Source organism: Rhinoraja longicauda, chromosome 1, assembly GCF_053455715.1.
Source record: "Rhinoraja longicauda isolate Sanriku21f chromosome 1, sRhiLon1.1, whole genome shotgun sequence".
NCBI lineage: Eukaryota > Metazoa > Chordata > Chondrichthyes > Rajiformes > Arhynchobatidae > Rhinoraja > Rhinoraja longicauda.
Genome location: NC_135953.1, coordinates 48,746,318 through 48,767,649, shown reverse-complemented (window position 1 = coordinate 48,767,649; position 21,332 = coordinate 48,746,318). Strand labels below are relative to the sequence as shown.

Genomic DNA, 21,332 nt, shown 5'->3' with positions numbered 1-21,332 from the left:
CGTGGAGACGAAATAGGAAACGTTTGATTGGATAAAGCAATAACTCTGCATATCCCCGCTATAAGGCCGATAGCTTTCCGACCGACAATCATTTGATCCTCGGCCTTTAGGTTATTTATACCATAAATCGGCAATTCATGACAATAATCGTATTTAAGACTTCGGCGTATAAAGCGAAGGCGTATAAAGTAAATTGTCAGCACATATTAGCGAAAATAAATAGTTATATTACTATAACCAGAAAGGCAGTCGAAATGCAAAATGGAAGGAAAGTCTTTGGAGAAATTTACCCGAACAGGATGGCAGAGTTACCAATGCGAACTTCTGCCAAGCTGCTTCCCAAAGTTGACAAGAAGGTACACCTTCACCGGCGATGGGCTGCCGTGCTATATATAGCAGAGGTTGTTTCAGAACACTGAAGTATGATTTCCACGTTGGGTGATTACGCCGGCCCACAGGATGCGATGTAAATGCCATTTCTACTTGCATCTAATATCGTGCATTACTTCGCCAAGGTCGCCGATTTAATACATGTCAAGAGGCAATTCTGAATATAATCCGTTCATTCCATTGGCATATTCATCAGAGGATTGCAAGTTTTGGAACTGATTTTAAGTTGTCGCTCTTTGCTCCCGTCCAATAGCTTTATTGTTCCTTTATGTGAATAATATGTGTATTTTAATGTCCAAAATTAGATTGACAAAAACACTGCTTTATGTTGCTGTTTTCCCGTGATGCGCAGAGAGATGGGCAGAACATGTGTGGCACTTCCTCGCAGGTGGCCCTCTATACGGAGGCAGCGGCGATCGCCCCAGACCCAGGTGCAGGCAGCTGTTTTACTTGACTTTACAACGCAGATGTAAACCATGTTCGTGTTATTTTTATTCAAAGTCCAACATGTTGTGCATGTGTTCTTTTTTTGTTAGCATTGGTGACTATAGATGAAACGGTATGGCAAGACTTGGCCGAATGCACATCTGCTCTACAACGGGAATCATCAAATGCACCAACCCGCCAGGTTAGAGTGAATGTTAGAGTGAATGAGAATGTGGAAATGACTGGGTAGTGCGTCTATCAATGAGAGTGAGAGTGTGTGTCAGGTTCACTGTAGCATGAACGAGAAAGTAAAAATGACGGTTTTCGTATATATGGACGAATCTATAAATGATTGCATGGTTTTGAAGATGAACGAATTAGAAATGTCCTCGGTCCGTTTGTGTATATGTTGGAGTTTGCCCTGAGTTAGTGATCTATTTTATCTATAAGAAAATAACTGCAGATGCTGGTACAAATCGATTTATTCACAAAATGCTGGAGTACTCTGGGGAAGGGTCTCGACCCGAAACGTCACCCATTCCTTCTCTCCCGAGATGCTGGCTGACCTGCTGAGTTACTCCAGCATTTTGTGAATGAATCTATTTTATCTGTTTGGGAGAATATGAACCAATTACATATTTGAACAAGTGTTGACTATGTGCGAATTTGCTTTGCGTGTGTATGTGTGTGAGAGAGGTATTACAATGTGAATGTACTACGTGTCTGGACAAGAGAGTAGATATTCTGTTTGCATAATTCTTATAGACAATAAGCTTTAAAATATGTATGTGTTTCATATTGTGTGAGAATGTCAGTGATTTATTCTATATTTTTGTATGAGTGAGACATAACATTGTGTATGTTTCAATGTACATGAAACAGTGAATTCTTTATTCTAGATGAGTTAAGTTTAGTTTATTATTGTCATGTTTACCGAGGTACAGTGAAAAGCTTTTGTTTGCGTGCTATCCAGTCAAAGAAAAAAAACATAGAAACATAGAAAATAGGTGCCCTTCGAGCCGGCACCACCATTCAATATGATCATGACTGATCATCCAAAATCAGTTACCCCTTCCTCCTTTCTCCCCATATCCCCTGATTCTGTTACCCCTAAGAGTTCTACCTAACTCTCTCTTGAAAACATCCAGTGAATTTGCCTCCACTGCCTTTTGTGGCAGAGAATTCCACAGATTCACAACTCTGGGTGAAAAAGTTTTGCCTCATCTCAGTCCTAAATGGCCTACCTCTTATTCTTAAACTGTGACCCCTGGTTCTGGACTCCCCCAACATCGGGAACATTTTTCCTGTTATGGATCATAACAATGCTAGCGAAGAGTTCTGATGGATAATGATTGTTGTTCAGTGAGTGAGTAGGTTATACTGCATCGAGCTGTGACTGAGCTTGAGTTGTTTAGAAGCTGGAGATAGACACAAAAAGCTGGAGTAACTCAGCGGGTCAAACAGCATTCCTGGAGAATAGGAACAGGTGATGTTTCGGGTCGAGACCCTTTTTCAGTTGATGTTCCAAGTGAAACTGACCACAAGGGAATCCATTAAACTTTCTTGGACTTGGCTTAACTGAAATGTTCTTACCATCTATGTGGATAACCCCTACAGCTCCCTGTAAATTAATTACCTCTCTCCTACTTGTCAAACAAGCTGTCCTAAGTTATGTAAAAAAATTGGAATAGCTGCTGTCACCCTAGTTCTGCCATGGCTTCTGCCAACTTTTTAATTATCAAATAACCTCCATCAGAGGATGCAACCAGCAAGATGCTAGAAAAGACTATAAATGAATACAATCAAACCGTCCACAGTGCACAAATAAAGGATAAAGATAAAACATTTAGCACAAAGATATAATATTGAAGTCCGATAAAGTCCAATTAAAGATAGTTTAAAAGTTTCAACTGAGGTAAGTGGGAGTCCAGGACAGCTCTCTAACTGATGAGAGGACTGCTCAGTTGCCTGAAGAAACTGTTCCTGAATCTGGAGCTATGCTTTTTTAAACTTTTGTGCCTCTTGTCTGATGGGAGAGGAGAAAAGAAGGAGTGGTGTACATCACACAGAAGCTCTTGGAAATAAAATCATTTAAAAACATTTTGGTAGCATAAATTTTGAAAATTACTTTAAATATAACATAATACTGTTGTATAGTGTGTATGGTTCTGACATAACACATTTTCTAAATAGGCTTTAATTAACATCTTTAATTTGGAAAGCACATTTAAGCAACTTTAATTGTTTACATTTAAAATATGGTTCTTTGAATCTCATAACAATGATCAAAATCAAGTTTTGTCGTTCGGTTCTGCCCAGTAAATATTTTTTTTTTATTATGAGCCATGGGGCATATAAGTTTTGTCAAATGAAAATACATAACATAGAGATCTGCCTAATTACAAAGTAAATTGATGTACTCAACCTATTGTGGCTGAAAGCATGTTTGTTGTAGTTGCTGAAGCAGAAACTAATATTGTATCCAGCTGGAAAATAACATAGAAATCTAAAATACCAACAAATAAATAAAGACAATAAAATAAGACAAATAAATGAGCAGTTACCTACAAACAATAGTTCGATACTTTGACAATTATAATTTAAACACTTGTCACAAAAACACCAACTGCAGTATTCATCAGGTTGTTTATTGTTATTCAATAATGAGAATCCAAGGGAGAGATAGTTGAATGGATAGAAAATTGGCCTCACGAAAGGAAGCAGTGGGTAATGGTGGAAGGTTGCTTCTCAGATTGAAGACCTGTAACTGGTGGTGTGCCTCACAGTTCGGTGCTAGGCCCATTACAGTTTGTCATCTATATCAATGATTTGGATGACAATGTGCATGGGAAGGTAATGTTTTTATCAAATTATACATAAATGGGTGGTATTGCAGATACTGAAGAGGTTTGTCAAAAATTGTAGCAGGATCTAGATCGGTAGACTAGGTGAGCCAAGGAATGGTTGATGGAATTTAATACAAAGAAATATGAGGTATTGCATTTTGGAAAGTCTAACATGGGCAGGACCTACACAGTGAATGGCAGGGCTCTGGGGAGTGTTGTAGAGCAGAGGGATCTAGAAGTGCAGGCACATAGTTCCTAGAAGGTGGCATCACAAGTAGATAGGATGATCAAAAAGGCTTTTGGCACATTGGGCTTCATCAGTCAGAGTACTTAGAAAAGAAGTTGGGAGGTAATGTTGCAGTTGTATAAGATGTTAGTGAGGCCATATTTAGAGTATTATGTTCAGTTCTGAGCATCATGTTAAAGGAAAGATGTTGTAAAGTTGGAAAAAGTACAGGGAAGATTTACAAGGATCTTGCCAGGACAGGAGGGCCTGAGCAAAAGGGAGAGGTTGAGCAGGTTGAGCAGGTTGGGTTAAACTTCCTCTTAGTAGGAGCAGGCATTCATTAAGTTGCCAATCATTATGAAAACTAAAAGCAGTTAAGCCACTTTTTGTAAGTCTGATTCTGCAGGGCAGCTTTGGGATTGCCAGAGTTGGAAAGTACATAACATCAAATCCTGAATCTATGAAATCATAGAGTCATATGGTGTGGAAACAGGCCATTCGGCCCAACTTACCAAATCGAAATAAAAACTGAAAATGGCGGAAATACTCAGCAGACGAGGCAGAGTCTATGGACAGAGAAACAAAGTTAACATTTCAGGTTGATGACCTATCATTGGATATTATAGGAGAGTTTTGAGTAGGAGTGAGTTGCCTGTGTCATAATAGATGTAAGAGGTAGGACCAAGATGTGATGGGTAGGGTGCTCGTGGCTGTGTTTTGTGTTAGCTTTTGCTTTATTACTGTTAACGTCCCCAGATACAGGGTCGAAGGATGAGAAGGTTATGTAGAAACCTATGCATCAAAACTCACTGCTGCCTTTTTCAAACTTATTCTGCTTGATTCAATTAAAAACAAAATAAAGTGTTGGAGTAACTCAGCAGTTCAGGCAGCAGCTCTGGAGGACAGAGATGGGTGACATTTTGGGTGGAGACCCTTCTTGAGACTAATTGTAGTAGGTTCCTTCTAGGCCTTTCTGGTTCTTTCCACTGTAACCTGTAAAGAGGTTTTGGTGGTTAATATCCAATAGTTCCATTATGGGCTTCCTATGCCAACAGCCAATATTCTATTTCCTCACCTGTTTGTTTTTATAAGGTCCAGATAGGGGTGCATGTGTAAAAGGTAGCGAAACAAAAGAAAAGCTGGGAATATTTTGCAATTCAGGAAACATGGAGAGAGAAACCGAGTTAACATTTATGCCAATTATGTTGCATATGAGATTGGAAATGTTGACATTTTATGTCTTTCACAAATATAGTGCACCTGTTTTAACATCATGTCTTTCTTATACCCAATGGTTGATAGGAAGAAAGGTTTGTATTTTGCACATGAGGTTATATTGTCAGTATGCTATAAACTATAAAACATGATAGGCTGAATCTGTGGAGTTATTCTGTTAATTATAGTTATCATGGGATATCCATTTGGAGCAGTATAATATGAACATTATTTGACTAAAGAACCCACTTTGGACTCACTAATTAGGGAGAAATGCCAATATGGCCATTATAGTCCAATGAACCCAATAGACACAAAATTATCCGTAATAATTCTATTCTTTTGGTATCATTTTATTATGCATGTCAAATAGTAATCTGTTGCTGTCTTTAACCTTAAGTAAGAAGAGGAAATATTAAAAATATGTAATGGGTATTTCAGAATTTATAAAGAGCAAAATGAACATTTTTACGATCAATATGCATTGCAGTTCCAGAATGTTCTGGTTGTATTTCAAATGCTTAACAATTGAGGTACTTTCATTTCACATGAACAGCTTTTTAACACAAACTTTCAGTGTTAGGAACAACATTTATATGGATAGCAATCTAATATTAAAGGCAAAGTTAAGCATTTTTTGTATTAAAAAAGATAACATTACTGATTTAACAAAATTCATACTTATCGGAAATGAGTGGGTAAGCACAACTTAGTGATGGAGCGAAAGTGAGATCCTATTTGTCTGGAAGTTCTGCGTATTGATTTTTAATTTGACATGCTTTTTTATTAGTGCCTCACTGGAGAGGATCCCATTGTGCCATTTTTATAAACAAACAAAATTAATTAATCTCCTCGATATTGCACAACTCCGTTCTTGCTCCCCCTCCCCCCATTCGTAACAAGGACAGAGTCCCCCTTATCCTCACCTCCCACCCCATCAGCCGTCGCATACAACATATAATCCTCCAACATTTTTGCACCTCCAACGTGATCCCTCTACTGTCCACATCTTCCCATTTCCACCCCTTTCTGCTTTCCACGGAGACCGTTCCCTCCGAAACTCCCTGGTCCACTCGTCCCTTCCCAACCAAACCACGCCCTCCCAGGTACTTTCACCTGCAAACGCAGGAGATGCAACACCTTTCCTTTTATCTCCCCCCTTGACTCCATCTAAGGACCCCGATAGTCTTTTCAGGTGAGGCAGAGGTTCACTTGCAACTACTTCAACCTTATCTACTGTATCCGCTGTTCCAAGTGTCAACTCCTGTATATCAGCGAGACCAAGCACAGGCTCGGCGATCGTTTCATTGAGCACCTTCGCTTTGTCCACCTAAACCTACCTGATCTCCCGGTTGCTCAGCACTTTAACTTCCCCACCCATTCCCAATCTGACCGTTCTATCCTGGGCCTCTTCCATTGTCAGAATGAGGCCCATAGCAAATTGGAGGAACAGCACCTCATATTTCACTTGGGTAGCTTACACCCCAGCGGTATGAACATTGACCTCTAACTTCAAGTAGCCTTTGCTTTCCCTCTCTCTCCATTCCCTCCCCTTTCCCAGTTATCACACCAGTCTTACTGTCTCCGACTACATTTTATCTCTGTACCGCCCACTCCCCTGACATCAGTCTGAAGACGGGTCTCGACCCAAAACATCACCTATTCCTTCTCTCCAGAGATGCTGCCTGTCCCGCAGAGTTATTCCAGCATTTTGTGGCTACCAAAAATTAATTGGAACTAATTACTAAAGCAAAGGAGAAATTACACACGGTGTCAGTAATTTACTCAGTGGGGACCTTTGGAGTATACAGTAGCTGGCAGTACATTAGTATTTGTAAATCAGTGAAGGTAGTCTAATGACATTAACAGTTAGACATTGATTTATGAACACCAATTGAAACTGAAACACAAGGCATGGAAAACTAAATCCTGAACAATTTGTGAACATTTCTTACTCCTTACTTTTATCAAATTCATGTACCGAATGGGACCTCTATTGTTAAATAGAATCACAGAGCTATACAGCATGAAATGGGCCCTTGGGCCCAAACAAGTTGGCATTCCGGGCTGGTTGCATTTGCCCGAATTTGGCTCATTACCCCCTTCCTATCCAAATAATCTGTCAAAGTGCCTTTTTGAAAGTCATAATTGTCATAAACGAACTGGTCAGCATTAAAGTTGTTGTTGTTGTACATAAACTTTAATAAAACTGATTCAAATTTTCAATCATAAGATATGTAGCAAATGCTGCCGAAAATAATAATTATTACAGAGAGATTATTATGGGCAAGATGTTCATGTGCCTGGCCAACCTGAATCAAGGGTCAGTGGTCATTGGGACACATTTAATTAAGTTACATAACACTATTTATTTGTTGCATTATCTCCCTTGAAGAACTGTTGATTGTTGGGTTTAGATTTTTGGTACCATCACGATGTTAGTACTACACATTAAAAAAACTTATTTTTGGTCAGAGTCATTGGTTAGGTTAGTTTAGAGATACAGATGGATTCAGACCCTTCGGCCCACAGAGTCCACGCTGACCATCAATCACCCATTCACACTAGTTCTATGTTATCCCACATTTGCATCAACTCCCTGCACACTAGGAGCGATTTACAGAGGCCAATTACCCTACACACCCATATGTCTGGGATGTGGGAGGAAACTGGAGCACCCAGGAGAAACCCACATAGTCACAGGGAGAATGTGCAAACTCCACACAGAGAGCACCCGAGGTCGGGATCGAACCCGAGTCTCTGGAGCTGTGAGGAAGCAGCTCTATGAGTTGCACCACTGTGCCGTCACTGTGCTGCCTTTTCGATTACCTAGAAATACAGGCTTATTAAATCTAGGCATATTAATGCCAGTTGTGGTGTATCTTTATTGTTTCCCCAACTATGATTGCAATAAGTTTCTCCATGTGTAGTTCAGTGTCAGACAACATGGGTCATTTGATATGTTGAGTAAAGTTGATGGCTCACCATTAATGTTGTTAATGTAGGAGCTCTCATCTTTACCACTGCATGGAAGGTTAGGTTGGAATTAATTCTACTGAACAGGAAGGAAAGGGGTAGAGATGAATCGAAGAGTAGCTCAAATCTATAGAACCGATCATCATCTATCAGCAGCTGTAGTTTAGGACAAAATATGACAGTCCGGGGAAGGTTAAATGGGAGTTGATCTGATTCCTACACATATTCACTCTCTCCCTCCACCCTCAACTTTGTTACTTGAGCAGGAATAGTGGGCCCTACCAGAGCTGAGGAAATAAAATAGGAAATCTTATTTTTTTTAAAAAAAGTTTAGAATATTACATCAATTCTTGATTGGGTTCGGTTTTACAAAATACACTGGTGAATCTATATCAGACCCCCCATGAACATAGCTTCTCATCCTTTCCTCAACACCACCAGGGCAACTAACCACTCTCTCCTGCCACAGAAGAGTACACAGAGCTTTAAGGACACAATGCGGCGAACTTATCCTTATCCTTATGTAACACTTGTACCTTCATCACCAACATAATCAAAATCATAATCCCACCCCAGTCATTCCTTCTTCTCTCTACTCCCATCGGGCAGAAGCGTGAAAGCATGTACCACCAGACTCAGGAACATATCAGGTTTATGAACGGGCCTTCCATAATCCAGGGTACTGTTCGATTCATCTCCACCCCATTGTGGCTATTGGACTTCCTATGGAACTGGTGTCATAAGGTCATAAGTGATAGGAACGGAATTAGGCCATTCGGCCCATCAAGTCTACTCCACCATTCAATCATGACTGATCTATCTCTCCCTCCTAACCCCATTTTCCTGCCTTCTCCCCATAACCCCCAGCACCCATACCAATCAAGAATCTATCTATTGGTAGCACCATCACCTAGTGGTCATCCTCAAGAACAACACCATGCAAGTCAATTGTAGTACAAAACTTCAGGGGTTGTAACAGCCAGTCCTACTAATCAATCTGCTTTGAAAAGATCCTTTGACTTGACCCTCACAGCCTTCCGTGGCAAAGAATTCCACAGATTGGTGCACAATAATGCTGAGATTTATATTCTGAGCTCTGTATCTTTTCCTTTGCTCTACTTATTGCACTTTGAGTTTGGCTTGTTTGTATTTATGTACAGTGTTATCAAATTTGATTGGATCGCATGAAAAAGCATAGCTTTTCACTGTGGCTCGGTAGGCGTGACGATAATAAACTTAAACAATCACCACAGCAGGGTGAGCCAGCGTTAGTGACCCTTTTAGAGAGAGAGTTTGTTCATCTTCTGACACGTAGTCTGTCAGAGAAGGGCAAAAAACACTGACTTGCCAGCAGTACCCGTTACCTTCGGAAAAAGAAACAGTACCTTGGAGAAGCGGGCAGTGTGAATGAAATGGTGGGAATAACCAGTAAAAAAACATCAGTTTCTGCACAACACAAGGCGCTGGAGTAACTCAGCGGGACAGGCAGCATCTGTGAAGGGAATGGACAGACGGCCTTTCGGTTCGGGACCCTTCTTCAGATTCCATTCCCTCCACAGATGCTGCCTGACCCGCTGAGTTCCTCACGCATTTTGTGTTTTTGCTCAAGATTGCAGTTTCCTGAGTCTCCATCAGTCTATGTGATGCCCATTAGGAAGTTGGTGTTTACCTTTCCCAGTGTAGGCGGAAGGCGCCAAAGCTGACTGTGTGTTGGATGTTAACGTCTCCGAAGGTTGTAATTAAGGACAGTCCGATCTCCTTATGGTCCCTCCCTTGTTTGGAAAGTTCGCATTACGTAACCCCGACCACACACGGGCTCCGGGCGGGGCAGGAATGCTGCCGAGAATCAGCGTCGAGCCGCTGAAACAACAAGCTGGGTTAATCTTTGACTGTGTTGAAGTGTGAAGATATTTTGTAGGCTGCAGGTGTGCTGTGGTTGGCTCGTGTGGCTGCCCTATTGAAGGGAAGTAAGGGCTGGCCGTGTAGTAGCTGTTCCCAAGTCGAGTGGCAGTGAGCGAAACTAAAAGCCAGTGCACTACCTCAGATCATGGATCGGCAGTAAGAGTGCACAGATAGATGCTGCTCAGAGCCGCTCACAAACTCACAGCCAGGGAACTGAGCACTTCGATGGTGACCTGCATTTGCAGCTTTACATTGTGTTGTCGACCTCAAGAACAGTTCCCAGTGTAATTGTCAGTCAGGCTGATTGCAATCGTATTTGCCCAAATACACGGAACAGGTAGTTTGTGAGGAGTTAGTGCAATTTAATAGGGACAGACGAACAGGAAGCTCTTCCAATGGCTCTCCAAACCTGTTACATGCCATTTCCTCAATGGGAATTTGACTTCCAGGTATTTATTTTAAATATTGCTTGTAATACATGATTTTTTATATGTACAATATAATACAATATTAGTTTAGTTTCACACAAAACGCTGGAGTAAGTCAGCGGGTCAGGCAGCATCTCTGGAGAAAAGGAATGGGTGACGTTTCTGGTCGAGACCCGCAGTCTGAAGAAGGGTCTCGATCCCAAACGTCACCCAATCCTTTTCTCCAGAAATGCTGCCTGTCCCGCTGAGTTACGCCAGCATTTTGTGTCTTTCTTCGGTGTAATCCAGCATCCGCAGTTCCTTCCTATACATTAGTTTAGTTTAGTTTATTGTCACGTGTACCGAGTTACAGCGAAAAGCTTTATTTTTGCGTGCAAATAATTGTGCGCGCGTCTGCATGAAATGCATATACAAACATATAGAGTGAATGAAATGTAAGACACTCGAGACATTTCAGAAGGGAAATTTGAATCCAGCACTAACAGGAGAGTAGGCGAATGTTGTAACATAAATCTATTTTAGAAATAGAGGAATAGGCAATACATTTTTATCTTGATAGTTGCAAGGATTCAGACTCGGAATCAAGCAATTGTTAATAGGCCAAAGTAAAGTGGGGAAAACGGAGGCGGTGGCTGGAGGGAGACTGGGCGAGGTTAAAATCGGAAACAATAAAAAGGGAACTTGGCACTTAACGTTGACGAAATGCCTTACAACACTTACATTTCCTTGTAAACAATAGCTACAGGATGAACTACCATCTTTATTTGGCGGATGGAATTTCATTACAGAAATGTATTTTCTTTTTCAGAATTTGCAGTTGCAGGAAGCATCAGTGTTTGATCTGCAGGATTTCAAAGATGTGGATATCATGTGTGGTAAGTACAGAGTCATTCCACCGTGTGCTGACCATCAGGAAGTACGCGCAGTTTTAAAGGAATCCTGATTACATATTAATGCAGTTCTCAAGCTCTCATCAGTCGTTGCCATTGGAAACAAGGGAACACATTGGTGAAAGATATAACAATGAGCACATTTAAAAAGGAATCTTGACTTTGCTGGGCCATTAACTCTGCAGCCTTCCAAAGGTTAGGATATTGTGGCGATACTGCCATTTAAAGAGGTTTCTTCTGAAAACATTGCAAAACGGGTTCAGATGAACCTTAGTCATTCTGCAGGCACTCGACTGATACTTGAAGCGACTCGGAATTACAAAAGAGAGCTATTTAGGTTATTCCTCGTACATCTTTTACATTTTGCGAAAGCCACCTGTTGTTAGAAACATGAGCCAACGCGGCATCGAGCAAAACCATTCTTGGGATTAATTAGTGTAGGACGTCTGAGGTTGTTTATTAATGTTGGGCACGCGTTGATAATCTAGACGCGGACGGCAGTGTCGCTAATGACGAGGTGACAACAATTGTGGCCGCAATTAGCTAGATCGAGCTCTTGAGGATAGCGGAGTCAGGGGGTATGGGGAGAAGGCAGGAACGGGGTACTGATTGAGAATGATCAGCCATTATCACATTGAATGGCGGTGCTGGCTCGAAGGGCCGAATGGCCTCCTCCTGCACCTATTGTCTATTGTCTACAAAGATCAGCAAGCAATCCTTCCTTCAGAAGATAGACACAAAAAGCTGGAGTAACTCAGCGGGACAGGCAACATCTCTGGAGAGAAGGAATGGGTGACGTTTCGGGTCAGGTTGTGCTATGATACATCGCACCACCATTGGGCACCCTTGCTCAGTAACTATGCGCTCACTGGATGTCCAGATACATAGACCCAGAGCTTTATCCCGGGGATGGAGATTGTTCAGTTAGTTTCAAAATAGGGATTTTCTTGCATATTGCTTCTTTGATTTAAATCCAGCATCAATGTCACACGGGCCCCTTAATAATCCTGACAATGTACAGGGAAAGCCGTGGAAGCAACTGGAGCGCAATGCAGTGTGTTCATCACAGAAAACAAATAGCACCACAAAAGGCCATTCGGCCGACCGTGACCATGCTGGCCCATTTGCACCTCTCTCCTGCCCTTTCCCATGGATCCGCATTTCCTACTAAAGGACTTGGTTAATTTTCATTTTGAAAGTTCCTGTGAAATCTACTCCCACCGCTCTTTCATGCAATTCCTGCTGGCTATTTATTTTGTAAGTCATTTTCAAGCTATGTTTTAGAGATACTCATATTCTTGTCAGTGGAAACTGCTTGTACTTGTCTATAGACACAAAATGCTGGAGTAACTCAGCGGGTCATACATTAATGACTTGGATGAAGGGATTAAAAGTATCATTAGCAAATTTGCAGATGATACAAAGCTGGGTGGCAGTGTGAACTGTGAGGAAGATGCTATGAGGTTGCAGGGTGACTTGGACAGGTTGTGTGTGTGGGCGGATGCATGGCAGATGCAGTTTAATGTGGATAAGTGTGAGGTTATCCACTTTGGTGGTAAGAATAGGAAGGCAGAGTATTATCTGAATGGTGTCAAGTTAGGAAAAGGGGACGTACAACGAGATCTGGGTGTCCTGGTGCATCAGTCACTGAAACATGCAGGTACAGCAGGCAGTGAAGAAAGCCAATGGAATGTTGGCCTTCATAACAAGAGGAGTTGAGTATAGGAGCAAAGAGGTCCTTCTGCAGTTGTACAGGGCCCTAGTGAGACCACACCTGGAGTACTGTGTGCAGTTTTGGTCTCCAAATTTGAGGAAGGATATTCTTGTTATTGAGGGCATGCAGCGTAGGTTTACTAGGTTAATTCCCGGAATGGCGGGACTGTCATATGTTGAAAGACTGGAGTGACTAGGCTTGTATACACTGGAATTTAGAAGGATGAGAGGAGATCTTATCGAAACGTATAAGATTATCAAGGGGTTGGACACGTTAGAGGCAGGAAACATGTTTGAACCATTGTATTAATTTTTTCCATGGGTTTCTTTGCTCCAAGAATCAAAGGTTCTTTTGTCTCATTACTGAATTCCTTCATTACCGAAGGGCTTTCCAAACTATCTCTGAGGGCTTCCTTGATTATGCTGGTGGTCTTGCCGAGGCAGCATGAAGTGTAGATGGAGTCAATGGAAGGGAGGTTGGTTTGCGCTATCGCCTGTGTAAGCGCTTTGATTTTATACTCAATGTTTCATTAATCCAACACCCCACATGCTAGAGTGAAACACAAAGTGATGGAGGAACTCAATGAGCCAGGCAGCATCTACAGAGGAAATTGATAGATGATGTTACAGGTCCGGATCCTTCTTCAGACTGATTGAGGAGGGGAGGGGAGGGGGGAGGGAGGGGAGGGGGGGGGGGAGAAAACTGGAAAACAGAGGTGGGGTGGGGGATAAAGCTGGCAAGTGATAGGTATACACAGGTGAGGGGGCTTTGAAAAGCAGATGGGTGGAGTGGAGTAAGTGTTAAGGCTAATGATAAAAAGGAGTTAGAAGAGATAAATAATAATAATAATAATAATAATAAGCCTAATAATAAGCCTTAGAGACAAGAGATAAGGAGAGGAGACATTATAGAATTGCTAATCTTTTCTCCACAGATCCAACATCGTTGATGCAACCCATGTCCATGACAGATGCAGACCTGCCGTTTTCTGACTATGTGTCTCATCTGGACGCGTGCATTTCTTCTTCCATGTCGGCTGCGCACAACTCTCTGATTGAGATGAATCTGCAAACCGACCAGACGCACCCGCCTGAGCAGTTTTGGAGAGATGTGGCTGAAGAAAATCAGAAAGCTCTGGGAGATGCTCTTGAGGAAAATGAACACGTAAGAAATACACTTGGAAATACTGTTGTATGATAGCATAGATTTAATCATAACTAGACCAAGTGGACCTGTTGGGCCCATTCCTTGTAGAGGGGGAACAGGGAAGGGGAGAGGGTGTCGTTACTGAGTGAGCCCTGGACTCAAAGCCTCTCCTGTATTGGTGTAGCGCCCTCAACCCCCCCACTCAATCCCCCTTATCGCCCCCTCCTCCCCCCCACTGACCCACTCCATCCCCCCTACCCCACCCCCACTTGTCCCTTCCCTTCCCTGCCCCACCCCCATTCCCCCAGCCCTGCCTCCACCCCATTCCCCCCTCCCCACCCCTATTCCCCCCCTTCCTGACCCCACCCTCCCCCCACCTCCCTCCCCTCCCCACCCCCACTCTCTCCTTCCCCCCACTGGCCCCCTTCCCCCCCCACCCCCACTCTTCCCCCCCACCCCCACTGCCCCCTCCCCCTCCCATACCTCGTAGAGGGGGGGGGGGCAGGGAAGGGGAGAGGGTGTGACTGAGGCCACTCTCCCCACCCCCACTGTCACTCTCCCCCACCTGCCCTTTCCCCACGACCCCCCTTTTCCTCTCTCTCCTTCCCCCACCCCCCATTCTCTCCTCCCCCACCGCCATTCTCTCTCCCCCACCCCCCTTTCCCCACCCCTCCCTTTCCCCCACTCTCTCTTCCCCCCACCCCCATTCTCTCCTTCCCCAGCCCCACTCTTATTCTCCCCCACCCCTCCCTTTCCCACACTCTCTCTTCCCCCCACCACCAACCTCTCTTCCCCCACCCCCGCTGTCCCCCTCCCCAGTCCCACTCTCCCTCTGACCCTCACTCTCTCCTCCTCCCACCCTCCCCCCACTCTTATTCTCCCCACCCCCCTTTCCCCACCAGCCACCCTCTCTCCTCCCCCACCCCCCGCCTCCCCCACTCTATCCCCCCACCCTCACCCCCTCCTACCCCCATCCTCCCCTCCACCCACTCGCTCCCCACTCCTCTCCGTGGAGCCGTTGGCGGCGAAAGCCACTTACCGAGCATGCAGGGAGGAGGAGGGATCCCCGGACTACTGGAGACGGGCAGCGTGGAGGCGGCTGTGACCTAGCCGAGCTGGGATTACTCGCGGCGGTTGTGGGGGAGAGGGGAGAGAGGAGAGAAGCGAAGGGAGAGAGGAGAGAAGAGAGGGGAGCCCCTGATTGCGGGCGGGCGGCTCCGCTAATGGCATCCATCTTGTTTGTGCGAGTGAAGAGAGAGGCCGTGCGTACGCTATGGTGACGTCATATGCAGAGCAGCACTTGGGAAAAGGTGTTTAGAAAGGAGATTTTTGAACTTGAAAACCTCTCTAACTTAAGAAATATACGACCGATTTAAATAAAACTTGTTATAAAGAGTGGCTGCGAGAGTGGTCATTAAGGTGGCGCAAAAATGGTGCCGCTATGGTTTACCATTTTGGCAAAATCACAGAAATACATATATTTACATACGGATATATCTATATATATACGATCTGAGTTTTAGATAGATAGATAGATAGATAGATAGATAGATAGATAGATAGATAGATAGATAGATAGATAGATAGATAGATAGATAGATAGATAGATAATTAAAGACCGTGCAATAAAACAAAATTTACAAATTCTGGAAAATTGTTAAATCATTTGTTGAAAATATTATAGCTCTTAAAGATTAATGCATTTTGCTGACAGTTAAACAATATGTTTTAAGAAGAAACCATCGTGGAACTATCCTGCAGCAGGTGGGACTAGTACAGATGGGGCATCTAGGTTGGCAAGTTGGGAGAAAGGAACTTGTTTCTGTGCTGGATGACTCTTACTCTAAGAAGTTGAATCATCTAGGGATTGCAGTAAATGTCAGCTACATTAAGATATCAGGAAAGAACAAACGGAATAAAGAATATGTTTATTATCAAAACCAGCTGGTTCTTGTTAGATATCCGTGTATATATAAGATTCACATATTTAGCACGACTGGCTGGTTTTGTTAAGCAATTTTTCTCTCTCCTGGAAATGCTTGAGTGAAATGTGATCTTGAAGACCAGAAAAGTTTGTTCCGCACTAAACAAAATCATACACTCACCTTTAAACAAATGAGCAGAAATCTCCTCATATCTATTGATAATGGATAATGTCAACTGTACTATGTCTCAAATTAAGAGGACTCCAAATGTTTTATTCATTCATGGGAAGTAACATCACTGACTCGGCCAGTATTTGTTGCCTGTTCTAAATAGGTTCTGAATGGAGCGGTATTGATCTGGAGCCACAATACACACCAGGTACAGGTGGCAGGTTCCCCTTCTGAAAGGAATTAGTAAACCAGATGTGTTCTTTTTCACAATAATTCAATACTTTCACGGTCACTATTTCATTTTTTTTTTTTTCATTTCATATTTCAGATACAGCGCGGAAACAGGCCTTTTCGGCCCACCAAGTCCGCGCCGCCACACTAACACTATCCTACACACATTAGGGACAATTTTTACATTTACCCAGTCAATTAACCTACAAACCTGTACGTCTTTGGAGTGTGGGAGGAAACCGAAGATCTCGGAGAAAACTCACGCAGGTCACGGGGAGAACTTACAAACTCCTTACAGTACAGCACCCGTAGTCAGGATCGAACCTGAGTCTCCGGCGCTGCATTCGCTGTAAAGCAGCAACTCTACCGTTGTGCCACCGTGCAATGTCAACAACATTTTTAAAAAATGATAATGGGTCTAATTCATTACTTGAATTTAACTTCCTTCTGTTATTATGGTGGTACTTAAATTCACTTATCCAATTCAATGGTCCAGGCGACTCCATTATGTCACAGGATATACTGAATAAAACATTGGTTAAGCAAAGTATGGTCAGCAGTTTTACACAAGATATTAAAACCATTGAAGACACTCAGTGTATAGACATTACGCTGATGACAGACATGGCAAACAACAGGCAAGAAGCAACTTGGGCAACTAACACCAAATCCACTAAAACTGAGAAAATACCAGGAGTCGTAATAAATGTGAAAAATATATAAAATAATAAAGACTGAGCTATTTCCTGTGTTCAGAACCTGCATAATTGATGATGTCATCACTATTTCTCAGAAAGTGGGGAGAGGTAATGGGTAAAAAGGATTTATATTGAGGAAAAGGCGATTGTATCTTTAAGAGAAAAATAATACACATTTGTAGTAGATAAAGATGAGGAGGATGTAATTATTTGTACTGAGTTGTTGGAAATTGGAATCCCCTGCCAGATACATAATGGGAGCAAGAATTCTTATCATGTATCTAGCAGAGTTTTTAAAATGTAAGTTCTTAAATATTAGAAGTAACTCAATAAAAAAAGAATGAATGTGGATATGAATAAGACAAATTCTGACCATCTACTTCTATCTTCATGAAGCATTAAATATAATGGTAGTTCTATCCTTTTAGAATATGTGATGCATCATATACTCAACCTGTGGAGTGCTAGCCTTTGTGAATGATGAGTAATCTCTATTGCAGTTGCAAGTCACTTTAAAGAGAAAGCACTGTGAAATATTATCACTGAAGGAGAGGAATATCCAGCTGAAAGAACTTGCTAGTAAGGCAAAACATCTAGCATCAATCCTTGATGTAAGTATTATAAATATTCACACCATTATCTCCATTTTTATGAGGAGCTTGGCATAATTACACATAAAGTGCATACCTGGTTTAAGAAAAGCTGTTTGAAGAAGCACTAGGCGTTTTAGGGAATTGGAAATTAAGAGGCGACCACCAAGAAGGGTAGACAGGTACCGTAGGAATTTCCTGTGGCTACCTCCCTGTCAAACACACATGCCATTTTCCATACTGTTGGGCTGGAGAGTCTATTCCTGATAAAATAGCAGCAGCTGCCAGATCGCTGGCATCACCTTTGGTTTTGCTGTGGGGCAAAGTAGTGGCAAAACTAGGCAAACAATAGGTACAAGGAACTATGGAGTATGTGGCACAGAGAGAAGATTCTGTGGCCATGTGTGAGACTCCAGGATGATGTATTGCCTCCCTAGTGCCAGGGTCAAAAGAATCTCAGAACAGGTACAGGACATTCTGAACAGGGAGGATGAGGACCCAAAGGTCATGGTCGATATTGGTACCAATGATATAGGTAAGAAGACAGATAAGGTCCTACAATTAAAATTTAGGGTGTTGGGTAGTAATTTGAAATGTACAAGTTTAAGGATCTTAGGATTACTCCCAAGGCACAAATTAGAGAGGCAAGGAACAGGAAGATGGTACGGATAATTACATGGTTATGAAGCTGGGGGCTGGGGGAGGAATTGAGGTATATGAAGCATTGGGCTCTCTTTCAGGCAAGAGTGAGCTAGCCAACTAGATTCAAAATTGACTTGTTGAAAAGAGTGAGATGGTGTGAGTGGAGGGTTATTTATCTGATTGGAAGCCTATCACAAGTGGTGTACTGCAGGATCTGTGCTGGGTCTTTTATTGTTCATTGCCTATATTAACGATTTGGATGACAATGTAGTTCGCAAATTTGCATCTAACACCAAAATTGGTGGTTTTGTGGACAATGAGGAGGACTATCTAAGTTTACAAAAGGATCTGGTTCAACTAGGAAAGTGGGCAAAGGAATGGCAGATGGAATTTAACACTGAGAAGTGTGAGATAGTGCATTTTGGTAAGTCAATCCAGGGCATGGCCTGAGCAGTATATGGTAGGGCCCTTGAGAATGTTGTAGAGAAGAAAGAAACAGGGGTAAAGGTGCAGAGTTCCCTGAAAGCAGTGAAACGGGTAGGCAGGGTGGTGAAGAAGGTAAATGGCTTGCTTACCTTCATCAGTAAGGGTAATGAGTATAGCAATTAGGATGTCACATGACAACTGTATGAGATTGGTGAGAATACATTGTAAGAAAGGTGCAATTATAAATAAAATCTAATCATCGCTTTTATCTTTTATCAGAAACTTATGAATCAAGATTGCCGGGATACCAGAAATAGCACATCTGAGATTGTCCCCTCAAGGTCCCCAGATAAGCGGCAACGAGTTGAGGGAACCTATTTTGATACCCAGGACAGTGATAAAGTGGATGAGATCTTAAGAGACATCTCAGAGAAATGTAGTGCAGCGTTGGAAAAACTGAATGAAACAAACTATAAACAACTTAAAGTAAATCGCATTTCAGGAGAAGAAAGTTATACTGAAGAACAGGAAACCATCAACATGTATGGAAGCTTCAATGGACTTAAGACATCTACAGGCTGCAATGCAGCCAACTTAAGTGGCAGTGAGTTGGACAATGATGTGTCATTTAAGACTTCAATTCGTGATCACTGCACAATAAGGACATTAGCATTTCCTCAAGGTAATGCATTTACCACCAGGACACCCAGTGGTGGCTTCAAATTCCGATGGATTCCAAATTGATTGGGATGATCAGCTAACTACACTGACCAGTGGGACTTAATTAATTTTACTTTAAAATACATGAAAGAATTCCATGCAGCACTCTTGCACTGCCAGCACTTCGATGTTTAAAATCTTCCTCAAAGGAATTATATTTCAGGTCCACCAAATATTTTGCAATTATTGGTAATGGTGATTCTCATGTGTGTATACACTGTGCTATACCATACTTCATTCAACTATTATTCACAAAAAATCAGAACTGGAAATAAAATAAAGATTTGAATTTTTATACCACATTCAATACTCCAGGTGGCCCAATGCACTTTACAGCTAATGAAGTACTTTTCCAAATGTACTCATTGGTAGAAAGTAAATAATATAGTAACTAATTTGCACATAATACTCTCCCACAAACAATAATATAAGGTGAAATATGTTAATAATATTGATTGTGATAAATTTTCCATGATACTAGGGATAACTCTTTTAAAGAGCATCATGGAATGTTTTACATGCATCTGAAAGAGCAGATGGAGCCACGATTTAACTTCATGCCCTGAAGACAGGGCTCCCTCAGAATTGTCATCAGCCTACCTTTTGGTACACAAGTCCAGGGTTGTCTAAGAATGCATAACCATAGTGCTATCAACTGAACTCCATCTTACACAAATCTTCAGGGTTTTCAATAGGTAGAAAGAAACATATTCCTTAACTTATTCCCTGTACATAGCTGATTTGTAAATAGTTTTATTCTCTTTGCTTTTTAACCCAATCGTTATAGTTCAGTAATTTTGTACAGCAAAAAAATAGAGATGTGTCATGCTACTTATTCAGGTGAAAAAAATATTATGACTGTTTTCTTATGCTGCTGTACACATCAGTGGATACAATTGAACAGGCATCTTTGTATGATTAAAGTTTAAATGCATCAAATGTTCTAATTCTGTGCTAATGTTTTATTCAGCTTTGATCGTTTCAAAGTCCATTCAAAACCTTGTCACAGTATTGGAAGAAATGTAAAAATCTGATGTGAAGAGATAAGTATCCCTTCATTGGAAACAAAACAATTCCAAAGCTATCAAAACATTACTTAAATATTGGAACTTATGAGACAAAGGTAAATTAGTTCAATATGGCCACAAAAGTGCTGTCATCTGCAGCCAAGCTCTATTTATGGGACCAGTTCCCATTATTCCCAAATTTTATCAGCTATCCATCTGTGGATCAGATTACCCATACCCCTAAAACGGAAATCCAAGTTTTGAACTGGTTCAAATGTGAAATATGATCTGCCAACTTGATCTGTTTACTATTGTTTTGAATGGCTGTTAAATATTTACCCCATTACTTCATGGAGAGCTTCGTATCATTTATTATTTCAACAACAGATTACTTTGAAATTCAATCTAGCGTGGTATTTGTGAATTCCTCAAATTTAGAACAAGAACAATAGTGTCATAGAGTCACAGAGTCATAGTCATACAGTCACAGAGTCACAGAGTGATAGTCACAGAGTGATAGAGTCACAGTCATGGAGTCAGAGAGCCACAGAGTCATAGAGTCACAGAGTCATGCAGTCACAGAGTCATAGAGTCATAGAGCCATAGTCATAGAGTCACAGTCAGGCAGTCACAGTCATAGAGCCATAGTCATAGAGTCACAGAGTCATAGAATCACAGTCATAGAGTCATGCACAAAGTCACAGAGTCGTAGAGTCACAGAGTCATAGAATCATAGAGTCACAGAGTCATAGAATCACAGTCA

General features: G+C 41.9%; 1 protein-coding gene across 1 annotated transcript; it reads left to right on the top strand.

The window, feature by feature from the left end:
- Positions 1-897: 897 nt before the first annotated feature.
- On the top strand, positions 898-19,586 carry mcidas (multiciliate differentiation and DNA synthesis associated cell cycle protein). Its single transcript, XM_078410151.1, is given in 6 exon segments — positions 898-915; positions 917-1,018; positions 11,218-11,284; positions 13,948-14,177; positions 17,685-17,795; positions 19,122-19,586. Coding segments are annotated over 6 exon segments (993 nt in total).
- The last annotated feature ends 1,746 nt before the right edge of the window (positions 19,587-21,332 follow it).